Here is a 23,247-nt window from a genome sequence, read left to right as displayed (position 1 = left end):
AGAGGTAACACACACACAAGCAGATTAAAAACCATTAAAGCCCCTGGCAATAATGAAGCTAAGAGCTACATTCAAAACTAGATTTTATTGTTTTGGTTTAGTACGTGATTTTAAAAGTAAAAGCCTTCTCACAGCCCTAATGACATGCCTCATAAGCAGAGTGATCCATGGCTCCACCAGTTTTTCTCCATTTTATTTACGTCATTAAACTAATCATATGAGTTTGCCTTGAGGCAGAATAAATATTACAGATGAAAAATGGCCCAATAAACATAAACAATCTGAATTCATTTCTCTGTTTTTGACTTTGTGACATTTGAACCAAGATATTAAATGTGTGTTATGGACACAATTCTGTACAAAACTGTTACTCAAAGTGATGCATTTTTTTTCCAATTATGGAAATCGTTCTTAGTTGCAATACCACAAAGTCGTGCCGTGATCCCACTTGAGACTCCTCTAACAGACAGGTTATAGAGGCAGTCATGTGACATAAAGGTCAGTATTTTAAGTTTTTGCAGACTTTTGGAGAAAATGGAATAAAGAAATAAGACGCTCTCACTGTTGTCGGGATCTGCTACATGCCACAAGTTTCCATCTGTGCATATGTGGACCCCAGTTTAAACTAAAGACATTTTTTTGCTAAATCAAGGCTTTTCTTTGCTTTGTTCAGAATCATGTAAAATGCATCTCACCTGGACCACAGTGTCAGTGTTTGTTTTTATTATTAATGCTGTTTAATTATTATTTTCACATGCTCTTGCCTTGGCAAGGTCTCCTGGTGTTTCCTCTGCTGTGTAAATCCACACGGCTGTGATAGAGTCACACTAACATTTCAAATAGCCGAGTTTGTGTTTATTTTTAACACCAATTATTAAGTGTGATGTTTTCTTTTTCTCTCTCTTGTGTCTTCAGGAGTCAGCCAAAGGTACGTGTTAAATTAAACTTTGATTTGGGTTGAATATTGTGGTGATTCTTTTGAATTTTCTGCCTCATAATGTTCCATTTGTGTGAAGATGCAGACTCTTGTATCACTTGCTTTTATTATCCTCAGGCTTTTGCGTACGACTACTGTTTCTGGTCCATGGATGAATCTCAGAAAGACAAATTTGCAGGTTTGTACACTGTGTTTCATAGTGTGCTGCTTGATGACATGCTCTCTGCTGAGTCATTTCTCAAACTTATCTCCTGACAGAATGTTTCCTGATATTCATTACTATTTATTGAAACTGAAGACGCCAGGATGATGGAGGATTGAGTTACACACCAGTTACCTCTCTTCTAGTGTTTTAGAGTTGTGTATTCTAATGTGTTGGAACATCAACAACAATTGCCTGGGAGTTTCTTAACAATTGATCATTGAGCAGCCACCATGTCCATTGTTTCTTTGACTTTTGAACCTGTATGGAAGTGTATTTTCTTCATATCCCACTTTAAGTGTTTGTAGAGGTATACTCATTCACGGCTGATATTTGCTTGATAGAAGTTTGATAAATGTTGCAAAATCACTAAAACCATTGTTCCTCCAAAAATATTTTTGGTTAATTTTCTAATGGCCTGTTTCATGTATTAAACATTTACTGTATATAATACTGTATATAATTGCACTGCAGCAGTTATGATACATAGATTGGAGAGACAGACCATTTGCATTGTTCTATAACTGGTGACTGACGTTAAGTAATAGTTTGCATGGTTTGTTAAGCAATTATATTAGTTGAAGGAAAAAAAATACACACATATATATATGGGCCAACAAATCTACAAATAGGCATCAGCCTCTGTTTATGTGTATTGATAATTGAGCAGCCATTTGTCTTTATATTCGGTGCCTTTTCTTTGCCTCATTGAAGTTATGTTGTAATATAATATATAGTTCATACTTTCATCTTGTCACAGTGTGTACTTGCAGACATTACAGAGTGTGTTGGTCTGTGTGCAGGTCAGGATGTTGTGTTCCAGTGCCTTGGACAGAGTCTGCTGGACAATGCCTTTATGGGCTACAACGCTTGCATCTTTGCTTACGGTCAGACAGGTATGTTCAATCTCCTGTTTGGGATCGGTCCTTAACGCTGAAAGAAGTTATTAGGCATTTGTTTTGCGGCATTGTAGAACGTTTTATCATATTGACATTTTTTTTGGTCACCCAGCCTTGTTCCAAGTAACAAAACTTCTCTCAGTGACCAAATAGCTCGCCACATGTAGCAAAAAACCTGGTCTGTGTGTATACTGTTTGTATGTGTTTGGGCTTTGGTTCTGACTTTTGTCCCAACAAGCCATTTCATCGGCTTTTATTCAAAGGTTTTGTCTTATTTTGATCCATCTGAGTTCTCTTAATCTTTGCCTAATTTTTCTTATTTTGGAGTGTTATTTTTTCTCATTGAAATACATAAGAGCTTAAGAAGTGTTTTGCATCTGTTCTTTAGAGTCACGTACAGTTTTTTTTTCCTTTTTCCTGCTGTCCTTAGCCCTACTCTTCAAATCTATTTTAAATCACCATTTGGCCTTTTTAAATGCCACTTGCTTTTAATGCTGCACATCTTATAAAAAGTGTGTCAAGTCTCCAACCAACAACCCAACAAACAATTTAATTAGTTTATAAAAAGCTTTATTGATTTTCCAAAACTCTACAGATTTACACAGCCTGTAAAACTGAATGTTGATCATACCGTCCTACTATCACCATTCCTAAAAAAAAAAACATCACTATCATAATTTCATGATGACGCAGTTATGTTTTTAATGCTGATTTGCTTATTTAGTACTTTTATAATTTGGAGTAATACTGTGTGTCTCCAGGCTCTGGGAAGTCCTACACCATGATGGGCTCAGCAGAGCAGCCTGGTTTGATCCCTCGACTCTGCAGCTCCCTCTTCAGCAGGACTGTGCAGGAGGCCAGAGAGGGAGAAAGCTTCACTGTAGAAGTCTCTTTCATGGAGATTTACAACGAGAAGGTCAGAGACCTGCTCGACCCAAAAGGGTGAGGAAACTCTTTTTGGTTGAGTTGACATAAAAATTGTGAGATTTTTTTTTTAAGTGGGGGACTAAGGCTTGATCAAGCAAGCAGTTGTTTGGTGCATAAAATGCTAAAATCACTGTTTTCCAAACCTCAAAATGATGATTTGCTCAAATGACTTGTTTTGTCCACAAACCAAAAATAGAGAAAATTAAAGAAACCAGAAAATATTTAACAATTAAGAGGAAAAAAAGCATAATCAAACAATTATTAAAATTAATAATTATTATAATTATTAATTATTAAAATTAATAATTATTATAATTATTGCCAATTAATTTAGTAATCATTTAATAATTGCAGCCCAACTTTAAATCCTCTGTTTCAGCAAATCCATGTGGTCAACTTCATTCATGCTTTAAGTTTACTGTCAACACATAACATAATATGTGCACAGCTGCAGGTCTTCAATAGCTTTACATAGGCTGCAACATTTGATTATTTTCCTGATCAATTACTCTGATGATTAATAATACATAATGCATATTTGCCCCATCATGGGATTTGTTCTTGCAGGAAGAGAGGAAACACAGTTTCACAGTTTATTTACTCCTTTTTTATTTGAGTAACACAATGGAAATGTAGGATAAAAATATATTTTTCTCTCTTTTGCTTTTTTCTTTTCCTCTCTGTAGAAGTCGACAAGCACTGAGAGTGAGAGAGCACAAAGTTTTTGGGCCTTATGTCGACGGTCTTTCCCGCCTTGCTGTGGCCAGCTATAAGGTAATGTAGGCGTTTGTTGGGAAACATATTGCGAGCTACTTGATAATGTTATTTTTGGTCTGTTTACTTTTTGCTTTTATTACTTTGAAATGTCAAAAGAGTAAATGTGATTTCATATGGATGGATACAGACATAGACTTTGTTTGTTTGTTGTCTGACCAGGACATCGAATCCCTCATGTCAGAGGGAAATAAATCTCGCACAGTGGCGGCAACAAACATGAACGAAGAGAGCAGCAGATCACATGCTGTGTTCAACATCATCCTCACACACACACTCATGGACCTGCAGTCTGGGGTAGGAAGCACACACACACACACACACACCAAATGGAAGCAAAATGATTATGCTATTAATAGTCTGTTGGTAGAAGAAAAGTTTAGGCGTCAAATCAAGGCGTGATTGCTAAAAATAAACACTCAAAAGTATAATTCACAGATCTGGTGAGAACTCTTTTGTATTACACATTGTCTTATTTAAAACGTGATCTAAAAGCTCAGTATTTTGGAAAGACAACAACTAATTCCTTATTAATTGATTGAAATTAATCTATTATGAGAATCAATTTAACCGATTGAGTCTTTCTTTTTTTTTGTAATTAAACAACCAATAAATAACCAAGCTCTCAGATTTTGTGTGTGAATGTTTTCTGGTTTCTTTGCTCCATGTAACAAAGTTATCATTAAAACTGAATACTTTTGGTTTGTGGACAAAACAAGACAGGTTTTCAACAATTTCTGACATTTTATAGACCAAACATATAATGGATTTGAGTAAATGAGAAAATATTTAATTATGGAAAAAAAATATTAGTTTTTAGTTCAGATAAAAGTGTAACTTCTCATGTCAGACAATGTAGAAGTTCATTGTATCAGTGATGCTACCCAGACTAGAAAAGATGGACAGGGGTTTTAGAGGTATTTGAATGTGATTATAATAAACATGGATGTGTCTGGGTTTTTGCTTCAGACCAGTGGTGAGAAAGTGAGCAAACTGAGTCTGGTGGACTTGGCGGGCAGCGAGCGAGCGGCGAAGACCGGAGCAGCCGGGGAAAGACTGAAAGAAGGCAGCAATATCAACAAGTAAGTCAACATCATCCTTCCCTGCCCCCACTATTTACTCCCCTCTTTAATCCCCACCTTGTATTCCTCTCTCTGTGCCCCTTCCTCCAGATCTCTCAGTACTCTTGGTTTGGTTATCTCTGCCTTGGCTGACCAGGGAGCAGGGAAGACCAAGTTTGTCCCTTACAGGGACTCTGTCCTCACCTGGCTGCTCAAGGTACACAGAGAAAATAAGTAACAGAACTTCACCACAGATTCCATCACAAGTAAATGTCTTATTGTTGGACCAGTGATCAATGTATCCTCTTCAGTTTTGCATATTTTCCCAAATTTATCCTGAACTGGACATTTTCACAAAACAATCTTTCTACACTACATACACAAAAGGCTGCTATATGAACTTTTCAAATCCTTTGTCTGATGTGGTTTTAATTCATTTTCCCCATTTACTTCTGAGCTTTGCTGTTTATTATAATTAGATCTGCTTAGTTGAAAAAAAAGGCAAATTTTGTTTTGTTTTTAAATTAATCTTACAGTTTGTTCCAGACAGCATGGTATTTATCTAAGTCCCTGTGCTCATAAATCATATGCCTTTTACATATTCAATTAGTGTTTCACCAAATTAAAACAGTGGATTTTCCTTATTTCAAATTAATCCAAAATATAATCCTTGACATTTAGGGGCTTTCACAGTAGTTAAATTTGTGTTTGTGCCTGCAGGACAGCCTGGGAGGGAACAGCCGCACGGCCATGGTCGCCACTATCAGTCCTTCAGCAGACAACTACGACGAGACGCTGTCTACCCTGCGTTACGCCGACAGAGCAAAGAACATAGTCAACCATGCCGTCGTCAACGAAGATCCTAATGCCAGGATCATCCGAGAACTGCGGGAGGAAGTGGAAAAACTGAGAGAGCAGCTCACAGAAGCTGAGGTTCACATCACTTCAGATATTCTTGGCTCGTATTGTGAACATTCAACACTGTGACTATCACTTAATAACCCTTTGTGTCTCTGTCAGTCCATGAAGGCTCCAGACCTGAAGGAGCGGCTGGAGGAGTCTGAGAAACTGATCCAAGAAATGATGGTGACCTGGGAGGACAAACTCAGGAAGACCGAGGCTGTTGCACAGGTGAAACACACACACACACGCACACATACACACAAAGCTGTGTCTCAATCCAGGGTCTGGATACTCCTAAGCGTGTATTCATCGTCTGGATGTTGTCCAAATGTGTCACACCACGACATAGACTGTCCCAAAAAACACCATCAATACTAATAAATAATCACAAAACTAATAAAACTGGTGCAACACAAAACTATCATCAACTTAAAAAAAAATACTGAAAATGTTATATTTTAGATATTTATATTTATATATATATATATATCAGATTAGTTTAAATAGATGTTTGTGATGTTTTGAATAATTAAGGCTTAAATCAGCAGTCAGACATTGAGAGGCAGAAGCCTTTGAACCGTGGAGGGCAGCGTTTAACCTCTCGGTGTACAGCCTGCCAGATTCTATTAGGAGAAGAAGAAGGGAATTTCACACAACACATGACTCCTGTCTCCTTGTCCTCACTTGGTAGGATCCATACCCTGGATTGAAACACAGCTACATACTCATACACATACACACAAACATGCTTATACTCTGTAAATAATAAAAGGAAAGTGTGTCATATTCTTTATTTTTCTTCGGTAGACACACTAAATCACCAGCCACATCCTACAATAGTTACCTGATGAATGTATCAATTCCTGTTTTAGATATTGATTATGTTTTATCTTTAGGAGCGTCAGAAGCAGCTGGAAAGCCTGGGAATTTCTCTGCAGTCTTCTGGGATCAGAGTGGTGGAAGACAAGTGCTTCCTTGTCAACCTTAATGCTGACCCTGCTCTCAACGAGCTGCTAGTCTATTACCTCAAGGTAGTGTATGCACACACACACACAGTCTGGTTTCCATTACTTCAGAGGATATCACATTGACTTCCATTTATTTTATGGAGACTTTCTCGAACATGTCTTCGCCTTAATATTTTTATGTTATGGGGACTTGCTTTTTGTCCCCATAAGGAAGACAAGCCCCCAAAATGAGATCCCCACAACATGAGTGAAACCTGGAACAATCAAAATGCTTCCTAGCCCGTTACCCTAATCTTAACCATCCCTAACCTTTACCTTAATCCTAATTGTAACCATCAAAAACAAGTTGTGAGAACCTGCTGAAATGTTCGCACAAGCATACTTCTTAATCATAATGTGTCTTCTTAGCCTAATACAGACGTGTACATGCACACACACACACACACACACACACACACACACACACACACACACACACACACACACACACACACACACACAGTCTGGTGCTCTTTTCTGTGCTGTGGATGTGAAGGCTGTCTGTGGCACAGATATACAGTGTGTATATTTATGTATATATATACTGTATATTCCTACATTGTCTTCTCGTGTCCAGGAACACACTCGTGTGGGCTCGGCCAACTCACAGGACATCCAGCTGTGTGGAATGGCCATCCAAACTGAGCACTGCGTCATCGACATCGCTGAAAATAACAATGTGGTGCTCACTCCTCACCGTAACGCTCGGTATGTCTTCAACGAAAGAAATAAGGAAAGTCACAAGTTCAGTGATATCACATGGCCTTTAGAGGAATGTGAACATTCAAATAGTTCACAAGGTTGATCATAATATTGTCAGTGGATGTGTTATTACCCAAGGGAGAAATGGTCTTGGTCTAAGATTGGATGTTAGGATACTTTACTAAATTATTTTTCAACTTTTTTTAACTTAAGCATAAATAGGGCCTCGTTTCCTCAATTAACCCTCAAATGATTTTGCTTCACCGAAATGTGATCATTATTTTCAAAAGAGGAAGTAATCGACCAGGGCTTAAATAACATGGAAATGCTTTAAAATTCAGATTTCAGTTTTGATTAATACAGCAACATTATGTGATGGTGAGTATAGAAATAATCTATGTGTACATGTTAAGAAGTGGAATTTGCAAAGCAATACACTGTCAACTTGCCTGTAGTTATGAATGACATTTTCAGCTTGTAGAGTGTGGGTATAGTCTATTTCTTTTGTTATCTTGTTATCAGAAATTGTGTGATGTGTAATGTTTGTTGTGTCTCTTTAGCACATGTGTAAATGGTGCTGCCATCACTAGTCCAGTGCAGCTGCATCACGGTGACAGAATCCTGTGGGGGAACAACCATTTCTTCAGGTGTGTCTCAGCTGCTCAGTGTTTAGTTGGAACTCATGTAGCGTGGCATTTATTTACCAATGTGATCTGAAACTCATTTCACCTCTTCCTGTTTTTCATGTGGTTCCTTCTCATTCTTGATACACAACCACTACCTCCCACATGTAAACACACAGGATCAACTTGCCCAGACATATGGTTCATGTAGGGGGTGATGATGAAGTGGACAGTGCTGTGATGAAGACTTGTTTGAGCACAGAGCTACTGGAGTCAGAAATGGACACATACAGCGACGTGTCGAGTGAGCGGAGCTTCAGTTACGAGTTTGCCCAGACTGAGGTCATGATGAAAGGCATGGGCAGCAATGGTGAGTCGGACTGAACAGGGGAATAGAAAAAGATCGACGCAGAATAAACAAAGCTTCTTTTATAAAACTGTGTTTCATAAAAACACAAACTGATAAGTTTTAGCCAAGAAGATCAGAGCATGTTCGCAATAGGCAGATAAAAAGTGTTTCTGTTTTATTCAGAATGCTTCACAGGTTAATGCTTATTGGTTTGCAAGATTGGAGATTGAGATTGAAGTTTATTGTAATCTATAAAATATATAACCAAAGAAGGATGGATGACAGCATTTTATTTTTAATATGGCCACAGTTCTCAGTACTCGTATTCTTCTGACATGACAAGAAAGCTATAGTTGCTAATTTTATATACAAGTATATAAACTGCACATTTAGTCTTCCTAACTTTACACCTCTTCCTTATTTCATCCCACTTGACCTCAGACCCCTTACAGTCAGTGCTACAGACCCTGGAGAGGCAGCATGAGGAGGAAAAACGCTGTGCCTTGGAGCGGCAGAGGCAGATGTATGAGCAGGAGCTGCAGCAGCTCCGTCAGAAACTGGATGTGTCAGGTCTCCCAGTCAATGCTGCTGCATCACCTGGCTCCCACAAACGTCTGCGGCGGTGGAGTGAGGACAGGTGAGGCGAGGCAGTTTCTTCTGCACATAGGAGAGCATATTCAGATTAAAACCTGCATGTGTTGGTTGTGGTGCAGAGAGGCAATGATGACTCGCAGCCTGCGGCGCCTCAGGGAGCAGATAGTACGGGCCAACCTGCTGGCTCAAGAGGCCAGCTTCATCGCAGAGGAACTTAACAAGAGAACAGAGTACCTGGTCACTCTTCAGATTCCTGCTTCTAATCTGGACGCCAACAGGAAGGTAGGGGATCTATATTTATATGAGTGTGCTTTCAAAATCCCTTCACACCAGGCTTTCATTTTCTGACCATGTGTTTGTGGCCAACATGAAAGTCTAGTGTATTTTCTACCCCATCTTTTTTCATAGCGTGATCTGGTGTTAAGTGAGCCGGCCATTCAGGTCCGTCGTAAAGGTAAAGGGACACAGATCTGGGCTCTGGAGAAGATGGAGAACAGGCTGGTGGACATGAGAGAGCTCTACCAGGAGTGGAAGGATTTTGATGAAGACAATCCTGTGAGTCAAGAGTGATGACAACCTGGTGGATTGGTGATTTATATTTTATTGGCACAGTTTTTCACCCCTGTAGGTGCAGAGAGGTGTCATTTAGTGCCGGCTGTACGATGTCAGTCGATAGCCGCCAGAATTTATTATTTTGACATTTTGACTTTTACACCCTCAACTGATGTAAATGCTAAGAAGCTGGGATGCAGAATAAGCAGAGATAATTATGCACAGGGAAAACCAAGTAGCAACCGGTCGTGACATCACTGATAAAAATCTGAACTCTGTTTGAAACCTCGACATTCACAATTCGGTCAGTGCTATTATTGATTTTCTGCAACCAGATGTTCACAGATGTCACCCAGAAACCAGGCTCCTCTTGGAAAATCCTAACAATCACACTGGTGTCCACTCATACATATGGACAAAAGTACTCATGGTCCTGACTTTTACACTAACAGGGACTGTAATGACATATTCAAATACATGTACAGTACTTTAATATGGAGTTGGTTCCCCTTTTGCAGTTACAGTATAACAACTTCCATGCTTTTTGGAAGACTTTCCCCAATGTGTTTAAGTGTTTCTGTGGGAATTTGTGTTCATTCATTCTGAAGAGCATTTATGAGGTCAGTCACGAGAAGGTCTGGCTTTCAATCTCCGTTCCAGTTCATCCCAAAGATGCTCGATGGGGTTGAGAGCCAGTCAAGTTCTTCTACACCAAACTCCTCTGTGGTCTTGATAGTCCTTCATTTTTTATTTATCCAGGTTAGTCTCATTGAGATTAAAATCTCTTTTACAAGAGAGACCTGGTCAAGATGGGCAGCAGAACACAGTTACACATAAAACACAATACAAAATACACGTTCAATATTAAGTGCAGTAGTAAAACTGCACTTAATTATTATTATATATTATTGACTAAAAACATTGACAATTTCCGATGGAGTCCGACTTCAAACTCAACAGCCTTAAATTCATTAAGAGTTACTAGATCCTGAAGCTTGAGCTGCTTCGGCAGCTTATTCCCACAAAGACGGCGCAAAAAACTTAAAAGCTGTTTTACCCAGCTCTGTACGAGCTTGAGGAACAATCATAAGCACCATATCCCGAGACCTTAACGCATGGGGGACACATTTTCGAGACGTATACAATGAAAAATAACAAGGGATTTTACCTAAAATTGCCTTGTAGATAAAAACATACCAATGACTAAGTCGTTGCATAAAAAGAGAAGGCCAGTTTACTCTTGAGTACAGCGTACAGTGATGAGCTAAGGCTCTGCTGTTTGTGAGTAGGTTAATTTTCCCACAGACTGAAATTTAAAGGTAGTTAATTTTGCAACCATTGGAGTCTATATCCTTACTTCCTGATTAGTTCAGCTGGAAAACCAGAAGACTACTTCCACTTTTTACATCCCATCTATTGTTTAAATAACTTTTACCCAGATTCCTAAAAGTAAATAAATTGACACATAGACATCAAAAAGTTAAACATTTATTTACAGCTTAGAATCCATATGGAGGAAGTCCAGAAGAATGACTGTTTAATTTCAGGTTAATTCACCAGTCTCACACCATTCTTACTGCTCTGCTTTTACCCTGAACCAGGTGATGCGGTCTTATTTCAAACGTGCTGACCCGTTCTTCGACGAGCAGGAGAATCACAGTCTGATCGGCGTGGCCAACGTTTTCCTGGCCTGCCTGTTCTATGACGTCAAGCTGCAGTATGCAGTGCCCATCATCAACCAGAAGGGAGAGGTAAGAATGTGTGACTTTGTGACTTTGTGACTTGTGTCGTGTAGAACAGTCTTAGGTGACGATGGCTGTGGCCGATGGCCGATCAGACTTAGATCTGTTCTTTGAATCATCTCAGGTTACAGATGACACCAAACGGATTAATTTTGTCGATCCATTTGGCATTCGTTTTGATGATGAATTAATTACAGCTGCACTAATCAATATTTAATGTGTGTAACCATTGATTCAAAGCTGCGGTTGGCAGGTGAGCTGGAAAGTTAGTGGATTTCTGTTTTAATCCGCGGAACAGAAAAGTACTCATGTTTTAGCTTGGTCGTCTGAGCTCCTCATCAGATGAGCAGGGACAGATTCAATTTTTTCATAGACAGCAGAGACTAATCTATCATCTCCGAAACCCTCTGCTGATCTTGACAAATGTTTTATTGTGTTTAATATACAACTTGTTTCCTTTTTTTTTTTACTAGTCTTTCCCCCACTTTGTCTTTCTAAACTGTGCTGTGATTGGTCAAAACCCCCTGACGGCACAGAAGAAGAGTGTTGTTTTCCCTCTCAGCTGACTTGATTTACATTATGCTGAAAAGTTATTATATAATTGTTATCATGGAAGAAGTCCTGCCTAATGTAAAAACATTTTAATTACTGTGACTCATAATACCAAACCCACAGAGAATTATCACTCATATCATAACAGTTTCCCTCAGATCTTTGCGGTTAACGGTTGTTTTGTTTTCTAATTGTCATCTCACTGCTCTCACTATGTTTGTTTTTAACCACAGCTGTTTACTGTGAAAATGCTAGTACCCAATGGCACCAAGTTATTATTTATGTATTTATTTGATAAAGATTATGCAATTCAACATTATACTAAGACAGAGGATGAAGCCGATGTGCTGCAGTAAGAGTTTATTCTAGCTATTGTTCATTTCACACATTTAGACACTCATTTCAGGAATGTGCTATTTGGAATTTGGTAAAGCTGTCAAAACTAAGAATTGTATATTTTTGATATGCAACAATAATGCCAGTGGACAGGCTGCTGCCTGATTCTATAGGGAAGCTACATGCCTGATTTGAGATTGGTATTTTTGAGGCCATGCTGTTATACAAGGTTTGTAATTCATATTATTTTAGCTGGTGAACATAATGGAGAAGAATATTTGTCAAATATTTACCTGAGGAGTTCTTCTGAAAATGAAGAAGAAAAGAGGAATGAACATTGTACTTACATTCATACATTACATAAGGTGGCCACTTACATGAATGTAAATGGATGCTAATGTTGCTCTAAATGAACAAAAAACTAAGCCTTTATTTTTACAGTATTTTGTAATGTTGTACATTTTTGTAAATGACTTTTATATATATATATATATATATATATATATATTATTAAAAAAAAGTATATATACGTGTAGATATATATATATATATCTACACGTATATATACTTTTTTTTAATAATTATTTTGAATATGTGATCTTCAATAATACAATGGTATACGTCTGAGTAAGTGATAAACTTCTGTGATCACAGAATAATGAATGTGCAATCACAACTAAACCTTAAAAAAGACAAATCTATCATCACCTGTATGTTCTTTCTGTGGTGTGTGCGTGTGTGTGTGTGTGTGTGTGTGTGCGTGTGTGTGTGTGCGTGTCAGGTGGCTGGACGTCTGCATGTGGAGCTGTGGCAAGGGACAGAAGGCTCTGAAGAAGAGGGGGGTCCAGTAAAGTCTGACATTCAGGAGATCCACAACACGGAGGGAGATTCAGTGGAACGTAAACTGGACTGTGTGGTGAGAATATGGCTTCATTAACAATGCAGACTCTCATATGTATTCATGGCTAATTCAGTTAAAGCTAGGAAGACGTGATCTCACTGAGACCCAGGGTCTCATTTACAAGAGAGACATGTTTTGACACGTACGTACTGTGCAACAACAGTTACTCACAGACAGACTTAACAAAACATTCAAGTGAAAGTGTCTTATGTATGTACTGTATTTCTGTATATGTACTGTATGTTTCCAGATACCATTTAGTGGAAGTGAGTCCAACTTCAATCTGAAGTACTGCCCGTGGGAAAATTCTGCAGTCAGAAATGAATTATGGATCTGGCAGGCAGACGGATTGTTGTGTCTTCTCTCTATCATGACTTTCTCCAGCTCACTGTGCTGTGAAATGTGACAATTTTAATTAACTCAGTCGACTGAATATCATAGTTATCTGTTGACTTTGTTTTCTTGGAAACTGACTAAAAGGGTTGTTTGATCCAAATAATAAGACTTTAACAATACATTACTAATGCAGTCTTATTTTGGCATGTTATACTTGGAAATGCTATTAATGGCTGAGTTCCTGAGACAGAACTTCAAAAAACTCTATCCACACATTTTACAGGAATACGGCTTCTCATCTGTGTGAATTCTTTCATGGCGTCTCAAATACAATCCGTGTCCAAAACTCTTTCCACATGTTTTACAGGAATACGGCCTCTCACCTGTCTGACCTGGCCCAAACCAACTGCATAAAAAGTGAGATTTCTCTGTTGCTGCATGTATAACAAAATGTCCTCATCCTCTCTCTCTTCCAGGTGAAAATCCTCCAGGCTACTGGTCTTCCTCGCCATCTTTCCAACTTTGTCTTCTGCCAGTACCACTTCTGGGGAGAAGAAGAGCCTGTGTTCATCGCTCCAGAGATGGCGCCATCCACTTCTTCATCTGACATCAGAGACCCTCAGTGCAGTGTGGTCTTTGACAGTGCCAAGGTAAACACTTGAAAAGCAATGTCAATAAAGAAAAGACGGAACATTTCAATTTCATCGACTCTTTTTGTGTCTGTGCAGGAGTTGTCTGTGCCAGTGTCAGAAGACTTTGTGGAGTTTTTGGCTGAAGGGGCTTTGGCCATTGAAGTGTTTGGTCACAAACAAGAAATCCATCGCAGAAACCTGGCACTTTGGGACCTCGGGGTGATTCAAGCCAAGACCAGATCCCTCAGAGAGAGGTGGAGTATCACTATCACTCAGTCAAATCCATCCAGAAGCAACACTTTTTTTTTTTTTCAATTAAAACATTACATAGGATCACTGAAATTAGTAGGAGAGGGAGTCCAGCAAACTGGTATCAAACTGACATTGCTGTTCACACTCTGGTCACACATTCCAGATTTCCCTGTTATTTAAATAATGTAAGATACATCTTTCTCACACATACATCAAAAACTGACTTACATCTTTGAGAATCCAAAAAGAAATAATTAAATAATTACTGAACAAATCATTTTTTAGATGTTATTTGAAATCTAATTTTAAAAACATTTTAAAAACATTCATCTTAGTTAGTTACATTTTTGTCTTCTGACGGTGTTGTGTTTCTCGCCTGCAGGTGGAGTGAGGTGACTCGTCGGCTGGAGTTGTGGGTGCAGCTGATGGAGCTGAATGAGGCCGGAGAGTTCACAGCTGTGGAGGTTCTGCCTGCCAAAGACATACGTACAGGAGGAATCTTCCAGCTTAGACAGGTATCATCATCGTCGTCATCGACATTCACAACACTAGCCCTACTGACTTAAAAAAAAGATAGACTGGGTTTATGTTGAATGCAAAATGTAAATCTGCTCCCTCAGGGTCAGTCTCGTCGGGTCCGGGTGGAGGTGAGGCCCGTGTCCGACTCGGGCACCATGCCCCTCATTGCTGCCTCCGTCCTCTCTGTGTCCATTGGAGACGTCAAGGTCCGACAGACACGTCTCTCTAGAGGCAGTGAATTACACTGGGTGAGCGAGGAAAAAAGTCTGCTGCTGTGTGTGACATTCGAAATTGTACATTTTCTGACTGTGACTCTTTTAAATGTTTCTCTGATAACATTTCAGGGTGGCGATGAAGACATGGACAGTTATCAAGTAAGTAAAAAAAAAGAATGGCTTTATAATGGGCATATAAAAAGCTTGTGACTTTTGTTTCTCCTGTGAGAACTGTCACATCAAAAGGTCTGAATGTGTGTTTCTGCCTCTGTGCGTTCATTAGGAGGCGGACCTGGAGAGGATGAGGGAACAGTGGATGGTCACACTCACTCAGAGGCAGGAGTATTTGGACCAGCAGCTACAGAAGATAGTTTCCAAACCAGGTAACGCTGTGAATCACACTCGGCAGTCACATTTATGATCACCAGCTCTCATATGGAAATTAATGCGACAGCAGCAACATCTCCAGTCATCTATTTTCTAGTCTGTATCCACTTTTTATAGATACATCTCATTTGCACCGTGACACAGTGTGCTTCAGTTTTAATGATAGACTGAATTTTACCTTCTCCTATTTTTTGAAAATTTATGATGTACATGTTTCGTCTCCCACATCGCAGCTGTTACAGCAAGTTATTATTTACCCTTTAGAATGGACTATTTTCCTCAGTTGTGAGCCCCATGTTGTAGTTAGTAGTAGACCGTTTCTGTCCTGTGAATAATCAATATGTATTCCATATCATGTTATCATGTATGATGTTGATGTAGTGTATCACATATGGGACAAATAGGATAGCGCTAAGCTTGTTTTAATTGATTAATCTGTTGATTGTTTTCCTTGATTGATCAATTTGTTATTTTGTCCATAAAATGTAGAAAATGCTGTAAAATGACAGTGTCCTCAAATGTTTTCTTTTGTACATAAACCAAAAATGTTGATAGAGAAATAATAAAAACTGAACATATTAACGCTTAAGAAGCTGAATTCACAAAACCTTTGTTGGATAAAACAAACCAATTCATCAATTATCAAAATAATAGGGGATACATTTAGTAATCACTTGATAATCAAGTAATTGTTGCAGCTGTGGTGACAACATATTCAGATTATTTTGTGGACAACAAAATATGAATAGAATAATTGTTAATAAATGTTTATCACTCTGGTCTAGTGCAGAACATTTATAACACCATTTATTAGCATTACATTGTTTGTATTTGATACTTGATTGCTTAAAGATCTGTTTTTGTTGTTGCCATTGTTGATGTTTTCATGAAGCATACCCTTTTTTGTTTTTTAACCATTGTGTGTGTGCACTCTAGATAAGTCAGAGGATGATGTTGAAAGAGAGTCCCAGCTGCTGGAGTGTCGTCTGACTCTCACAGAAGAAAGAAACGCTGTCCTGGTGCCATCAACTGGCAGCGGGATCCCTGGAGCACCAGCAGAAAGGTAGCTCAAATTTTATTAGCTAACATTTTATGTAATATCTACACAGTGTTTTCATCCACTTAGTTGGACATGAATTGCATGGCGTCGCTCAGGGACAGTTGTTTTGTTACTGTGCTGCTCAGGATCAGCTGGAGAAGCTGTGAAGCCTCTTTGTGTCATGGACAAGGTTTTTCATCAGTGTAATGATGTTGCTCTTTCTCTGCAGGGTTCCCGTGTCTGGAATGGAAACACACATTCCTGTCCTGTTTCTGGATCTCAGTGGTGTGTTGTTTGTTTTTGTCCTAATTCAGTCAGATCCTCTGTTCTTGGAACCAACAAGGCCATAAATATTATGTCTTTCTTCTTTCTCCAGCTGATGATTTCCAGTCCAGTCTTTCATCTTCATTGGCTGGGGGACTGGACGCGTTACTCAGTGGGGAGAATGAGGACGAATTCTTTGACCTTCATATTGTTAAACAATACAATCCAGAGGTACTGAGACTGTAAAGCACAATTGTTTTTTTTTATTATCCTGTCGCCATTTTCCACTTCAAATAGATCTTCTTGACAGTAGGTGGAAAGAAATCTTAACTGTTTTAATTTCTCATGATTCTTAATGTGTCCAGGTGAAGGTGGAGGCTTCTTGGGACTCCACAGTCCACGAGTGCCCTCAGCTGAGTCGTGTGGCGTCGGGCGACCAGAGGGTTTACCTGACGGTTCGCACTGTGGTTCAGCTGAGTCACCCAGCTCACATGCAGCTGGTCCTCAGGAAACGCATCTGTGTCAACCTCATCGGGAAACAGGTGGACCACTCCAGAGACTTTACTGCTGACATGACTGTCTCCCTTTCATTATCCCATGTGCAGTAATGACATGAGTAGATATGATATTTTGTTGTTTTTGTTGTTGTGTGGCAGGGTTTTGCCCAGAGTCTGCTGAAGAGGATGTCTCAGCGCAGCACCATCCCCGGCTGTGGGGTCACATTTGAAATAGTCTCCAACATCCCAGGGGTAAGAACGACACAATTGTGTTTAGTTTTTTTGGTTTTTTTAAATTATGAAACAGTAAACGCTTGATTTGTTGAAAAGTAGCTCTGTTGAGATGCACAGTGACACATACAGAGGTTACTGTAACGTGTTTGATTGACAAACTAAGTCAAATAATTATTATTTTAATGTCATCAGTCACTCAACTAGTGTCATTGCTCCAACTTACTAACACAGACATAGTTAAATTGCAACACTGCACCAATATAGAAAGGTAAATACTATATATATAATATTACAGGTAAAGGTCTTGTGTGAAATAATCCTGCCCAAATAAAACACAAAAGTATTTGCAGCAAAATAAAGGTGAAGTATATTATACACAGTTTTATCGACAAGAATGGCAGATAAGTTGGGAATGTAAGTGCTTGTGAGATGATTAATGGGAGAGGAAATAAGAGTTCACATAAACAAGGCTGTTTTAAGGTTTAATCATGTGAGAAATCACATTTGGTGAAGCTGCCAACGGCTCAGACGTCTGAGATGTGAGCAGACTATACAGCATCAGAAGTCGAAGCAAATATGATGAAGTAGAAAGTAGAAAATCTCCCATGAAGTGGTGGGGAAGAAGGTCAAGATGCATCCAAAGTACATTTTCCACTTAAGTAGAAATAGCCTGCATTGAGTATAATTGGATTTAAGTACAGTACTTGAGCAAATGTATTTATTTTCTACCACAGTTGGTGCAAGATGTAAGATGAGGAATAAGCTGGAGATTGTTCATATGTTTATGTTGTTTTCTATTCATCCTCAATATTTTCATGTGCTATTAGGTCAACACAAACTTTATTTTCCCACAACTATATTTCATTGAGTAAAAACATGTCAAATCTTAATTGGTGTGAAGATGGAAGCAGAATAAAACACATAAGACACTTTATACATATAAAAAATTAATTAATGTATTATGCTAAAAACACATTTTCAGCTTTATCTTCAAATGTTGTACAATGATTCATGTAACAACTATCTACAAGTACAATCATTATTACTTTGGCTATGATTGGTAATAGTTACATAATACGTTAACTGGTTAACTTATTAGTGAACACAGAAAAAATAGTTAAGGCATTTTTTCTTTATTATTGAGCTCATTTGGACACATTGAAGATATCATGGGTTTATTTAGCACTTATTCATAATATTTATTACATTATAATATAAATTTATTCATTATCATATAAAAAATAGTTAAGCCTCCATTTCTTTATTAATGCATTGAATGGAAAGTTTGAACATAGTGTATGCTTTTTCATGAAATTTAATAAACATTCAAGACATTTGGACACTTTGAAGATATGGCAGGTGTGGTTAGCATTTTAATATTCATAATATTTAACAAGGTATAATAGGTTAACTAGTTTTATGAAAAACTAGAGAGAAATTTATGAGTTCAGGTTTTCTGTGTTCAATATCGAGTTCATATGGATACTTTGAACATGTATAAAGTGTACTCAGCATTATATCATAATATTTAACAGTTATTTTGTTGAATTTATTAATAATTAATTAAAACAGTTAGTGGCAGGTGTGAGTGCGTATACTTTGGGTATATTGGAAAGTTGAGGATTGGACAAGTTCGCGGATATACCCCTTGCTGTCGGCCCCCGACAGTGTAGGCTAGTTTGAAACACACAAATCTGCAAATTAGTTTGAGGAACCAAAAATAATCTCTCAGTGCCCATCTGAGGGTCCCAACCCAGGGTTTGGGAATCACTGGGTTAGGGGCTTGATGCTACTATAACAGCTCAAAGACACAAACTTAAGTCATTAATAGAGAGTGGTTTGTACACATTTTGTAATGGAGCATTTAATCTACTTTTCTAAGAGCTGTTAATATTGAGGTAAGTGCCCATGGCTGAAATTATTTAATGTAAAAGTCAATAAGCCAGTGAATCAACACTTTCTGTGTCCCTGCTTCACAGGACATCCACGGCCCAGAGGACAGAGAGATGTTGGCCAGGCTCGCTGCCAGCGCTGAGGACGACCAGTCAGCCGACAGTGAAGCAGCCATAGAGAAATACCTGCGCAGCATCCTGGCTGTGGAGAACATCCTCACTCTGGACCGGCTCAGACAGGTCAGGGAAAAAACATCTTCAACACCTGACATGGTTTTAAAGAGACTTTTTTTTTATAAAATCATCATATTTGAGTTTGTTTTAGCAAACCAAGATTGTCACAAGCCACTGCTCCTGTCGAGCATCAGCACATTAAAACCTCATTGTCTTTTCCAGTCTTTGTGCAGTTTGTAAAATGTCATCCCAGCATGTTTTTTCCCTGACTGCCAAAAAAGAAGCAAAGGAGAAAATGAGTCTGAGGAATACAAAGGTTCTGAGTGAAAGCACATTTAATTAATCATATAATTTACTGCTAATGTCACAGGAGCATGGACGTTTTGATGTAACATTTGTATTCAATGATTGTGATCATAATTCTGGACTGCTTACGTGATCCTGTGTGTGTGTCTATGTGTGTGTGTCTGTGTGTGTGTGTGTAGGAGGTGGCTGTGAGGGAACAGCTGGGGGTCAAAGGGAAACCTCCCCAACGCTGCCTGAGCACTCCAAATATCAACCAGGTAAGTTTGTTTTGGACTTCAACGATCCGGCTTTAAAATGTGAAGGGCTCCTTGTCACTGAACATGTCATAAACCGACATGTGGTCTGACAGAAACCAAAATGAACAAATGAAACGGTTAATCAGTCAAGTGAGATGCTCGAAAGGACAGTTTTAGTTTTTTGTTTTTTTTCGTGTTTGTCTTTTTCATATTTTTCTGGGTTATGTGACTGTTTGATTGTTTCGTAGATCTGATGGTTGCTTGCCAACAAGGATAAAAACAGTCTCACTCTTGTGCATTAGGATGAGTTTATACGAGACCCTGTAGCAGTATCGGTTGGCACTGATCAAAATCACTGGATCAGATATTGGAAAAAGCAAAATGTATGAAAGTCAGATCTCATCTGTGAACTTTGGAAGCAGAATAAGTGTTACACTGTTGGAACTTTGTTATGGCTTGGTATTTGGCTCAAACAGCTTAGTAGTTTTCCTAAAAAAAACACAAACTTTTAATTGAAGTTTTTTAAGTTACCTGATCAGTATCATTATCGGACACACAAAGAGTGATATCAAGCCACATGCATCACGTATGTTGTTATTGTTTTTCTACATGCTGTTGTAGATGTTGCAGCATCACAGAGATACTGTAACCATGTGATTAAGGAAGGGTTGGGTTGGCCTGACATTTAGGACTACAGGGAAAATATTGGTCTGGTTACAGGAAGGAATAAAAATAAACATAAATTGATGGGGGAACAGGCTCTGACACAACAGCCTTGTAAATCTTTTCACGACTGCAAACCACAGCATCAGTAACTCACCGGGGGCTTGTTTTTGTTCTGGGGATAACTTGTCTCACTGCTGTTAACTTGTCTCACTGCTATTAACCAATGTCACTGCTATTCAACCCGTCTCACTGTTATTAACTTGTCTCACTGCTGTTAACTTGTCTCACTGCTATTAACCAGTGTCACTGCTATTCAACCCGTCTCTCTGTTATTTACTTGTCTCACTTCAGTTCACTTGTCTCAGTGTTGTCTCAGTGCTGCTAACGTGTCTCACTAACACTTCAGCTCTGAACCCCTAACTCTTTAACCAGCTGACAGCCAGCAGTCTGGATCTCTACTCCTCTTCTCATCAGCTCAATGACTTGAATGTGAGTCATGTCAACTAATCTTCTAACTTCCAATTATGATTGTATATAATTTATTTAAAATATATTTTTTACAGTACGGGACTTAAGGCAGAGGTAAAGTCAGCCCCTCCTCTGGAACAGTTTTTATTAACAGATATTTAAACAGATCAGGTCAGTCACATAGTGGTGGTGGCTCGTATGATTCACTGCTCAGCTCAGCACGGCAGACCTCAAAGGTTTGTCAGAATCTAGAGTTACTACACTACGTACACTGTAGACTACACTGTTGTTGAAACGTTGCCTTTGTTGTAGTCGATGCTGATACGAACAACACATGAAGACCAAACTCAGACCTGCTCTGGTTCACGATCCTGGATTTCAATTCTTAGGTGCTGCATACGCTATTACCGCAGCGTCTGATACCTACCCAGCTGTAATTTGATTGTCCAGCCTCTCTCTCGCTGTTATGGCGTTATGTTGCCACCCAAAAACGCCCCAACCCAGAGAAAAACAAAGAAAAAACAGTAAATACCAGCATTGTCTTTATACATGTGTGTATATATTATAATGCCAACCAGTTGGATAAAACTGTGAAGGTTCTCAGTCATTCAGATCTTTGTAGCTTTAAGCTGCAAAGCTTGCATGTTCAGTTACCTGCATCTAAACTCCAAGAAATGAGCATTAGCTTATGATTATAGTACAAGTATAAACTGTAATAACCAGAAAATATTAAATCAAATAATTATGACATACATATATCACTTTATCATGTTCAGCAGCGAAGTGACATTTGATATTCAAGCTGCACATCACAATAGTATTAATTATACTAATAGTCTCAAGTTAAATAGTTGAAAGTAACGGATAAATGGTTCAGTACCTTGCCGTATTCTTTCTGGAACCAACAGAGTCTGCTCAAGGTCAAAGGTTATACTTAAATGTTGCGTTATTAAATATGCTTGTGTGTGTGTTCATCTTTGTCTGTCCTCCGGTGTGTGCAGAGCTGGAAGAGTCACCAGGACCTGTGTGTGGTGCCTCCTCCTCCTCCTCCTCCGTCCAGACGAACACTGCCCAGTTCTATATCCCAGAGTCTGAACCCAGAGACAGGTATGACCAATAAAAACCTTCATCTTCTAACTTTGTTGTCCTGTCTTTGGATCTTTTTTCCCCCCATTTCCTCTGTCTTTAATGCCTCTTTAGCTCCATATTTAATGATTTACCGTATGGCCAACTGTATCTGTTCCTTTGCTCTGAATCTTAGTTTGTCACTTGTCTTCCTCTTTGCTAACTCATTCCTCCCTGTCTTTTATGTGTTTTTCTGCTCCTTCTTCCCTCTGTTCTTGTTTTCTCCACTTCTTTCACTTCTCCCCCTTGAACCTCCTCCTCTCTCAGTGCACTCAGGCTTTGCTACATCTTATCTCTCTCCAGTCAAGGCCGTGCCTAAGCTGCTCAAGTCGCTGCTTCCTGGTGGGAAGGAAGATAGTCAAGCCCAGACAGCTGTCCCTCAGCAGGTACATCCATTCTTTCATTTCATTTGTGCTTGAATTCAGTCTGCTCTCTTATCAGTGCTTCAAAGTTTATGTGCATCACTGCAGCCTGAATCTAAATATACTCTGTACTCATCAGCAGCGAGTTTCTTTCATTTCTTCTGTCGCTATGGAAACCGAGCTCATATAGATGCAAACGCAAATGATAAACAGATAAAGTGTGTAAATGTCTCTGCGCCCAAGATAAGTGGTTTTCAGACATTTGCAAAAAAACAGAGATGATAAAGGAGAAATGGAAAAGTGTGCTTTTAGGTCAACCTTTTATGGCAGAACTATTTTCTTTCAAGTACATTTTTATTCAATGGCTTCATTAAATGTACAGTCCGCTTCTATTTTTGTACACTGTAATATGTTGTGTATTTCATTATAAATGAGCACAATTACCCATTCGTCTGCATTCTCTGACCCTTACCAACACAAGAAAACATTTTCATTATGTTGAATTAAGAGGAAAAAAAGGCATTTCTCATACAGTTGCATTGGCAGCAATTTAAGCTTTTAGTCTTGTTGGGTCTCTCAGTG

General features: G+C 38.8%; 1 protein-coding gene across 1 annotated transcript in view; it reads left to right on the top strand.

Annotated features, from left to right (window-relative positions):
- Positions 1–1,058: 1,058 nt before the first annotated feature.
- Positions 1,059–23,247, top strand: part of LOC310935281 (kinesin-like protein KIF13B) — a 31,534-nt gene continuing 9,345 nt past the window's right edge. Inside the window, exons 1-33 of the mRNA XM_083899141.1 lie at positions 1,059–1,115; positions 1,943–2,035; positions 2,800–2,980; positions 3,652–3,739; positions 3,902–4,036; positions 4,709–4,821; positions 4,912–5,017; positions 5,521–5,733; positions 5,821–5,931; positions 6,600–6,734; positions 7,288–7,418; positions 7,973–8,059; positions 8,215–8,405; positions 8,826–9,021; positions 9,098–9,260; positions 9,387–9,533; positions 11,132–11,281; positions 12,942–13,076; positions 13,874–14,047; positions 14,126–14,283; positions 14,664–14,796; positions 14,902–15,048; positions 15,145–15,174; positions 15,299–15,398; positions 16,339–16,465; positions 16,671–16,726; positions 16,818–16,936; positions 17,071–17,247; positions 17,362–17,454; positions 19,416–19,568; positions 19,988–20,065; positions 22,180–22,285; positions 22,571–22,689. Of these exons, the coding sequence (XP_083755267.1) occupies positions 1,085–1,115; positions 1,943–2,035; positions 2,800–2,980; positions 3,652–3,739; positions 3,902–4,036; positions 4,709–4,821; positions 4,912–5,017; positions 5,521–5,733; positions 5,821–5,931; positions 6,600–6,734; positions 7,288–7,418; positions 7,973–8,059; positions 8,215–8,405; positions 8,826–9,021; positions 9,098–9,260; positions 9,387–9,533; positions 11,132–11,281; positions 12,942–13,076; positions 13,874–14,047; positions 14,126–14,283; positions 14,664–14,796; positions 14,902–15,048; positions 15,145–15,174; positions 15,299–15,398; positions 16,339–16,465; positions 16,671–16,726; positions 16,818–16,936; positions 17,071–17,247; positions 17,362–17,454; positions 19,416–19,568; positions 19,988–20,065; positions 22,180–22,285; positions 22,571–22,689 (4,176 nt within the window). The 5' untranslated portion in view covers positions 1,059–1,084. The remainder of the gene's footprint in view (positions 1,116–1,942; positions 2,036–2,799; positions 2,981–3,651; positions 3,740–3,901; positions 4,037–4,708; positions 4,822–4,911; positions 5,018–5,520; positions 5,734–5,820; positions 5,932–6,599; positions 6,735–7,287; positions 7,419–7,972; positions 8,060–8,214; positions 8,406–8,825; positions 9,022–9,097; positions 9,261–9,386; positions 9,534–11,131; positions 11,282–12,941; positions 13,077–13,873; positions 14,048–14,125; positions 14,284–14,663; positions 14,797–14,901; positions 15,049–15,144; positions 15,175–15,298; positions 15,399–16,338; positions 16,466–16,670; positions 16,727–16,817; positions 16,937–17,070; positions 17,248–17,361; positions 17,455–19,415; positions 19,569–19,987; positions 20,066–22,179; positions 22,286–22,570; positions 22,690–23,247) is intronic.

This window comes from Microchirus variegatus (genome assembly GCF_963457635.1).
Source record: "Microchirus variegatus genome assembly, chromosome: 12".
Lineage (NCBI taxonomy): Eukaryota > Metazoa > Chordata > Actinopteri > Pleuronectiformes > Soleidae > Microchirus > Microchirus variegatus.
This window is presented reverse-complemented; position numbering and strand designations above follow the sequence as displayed.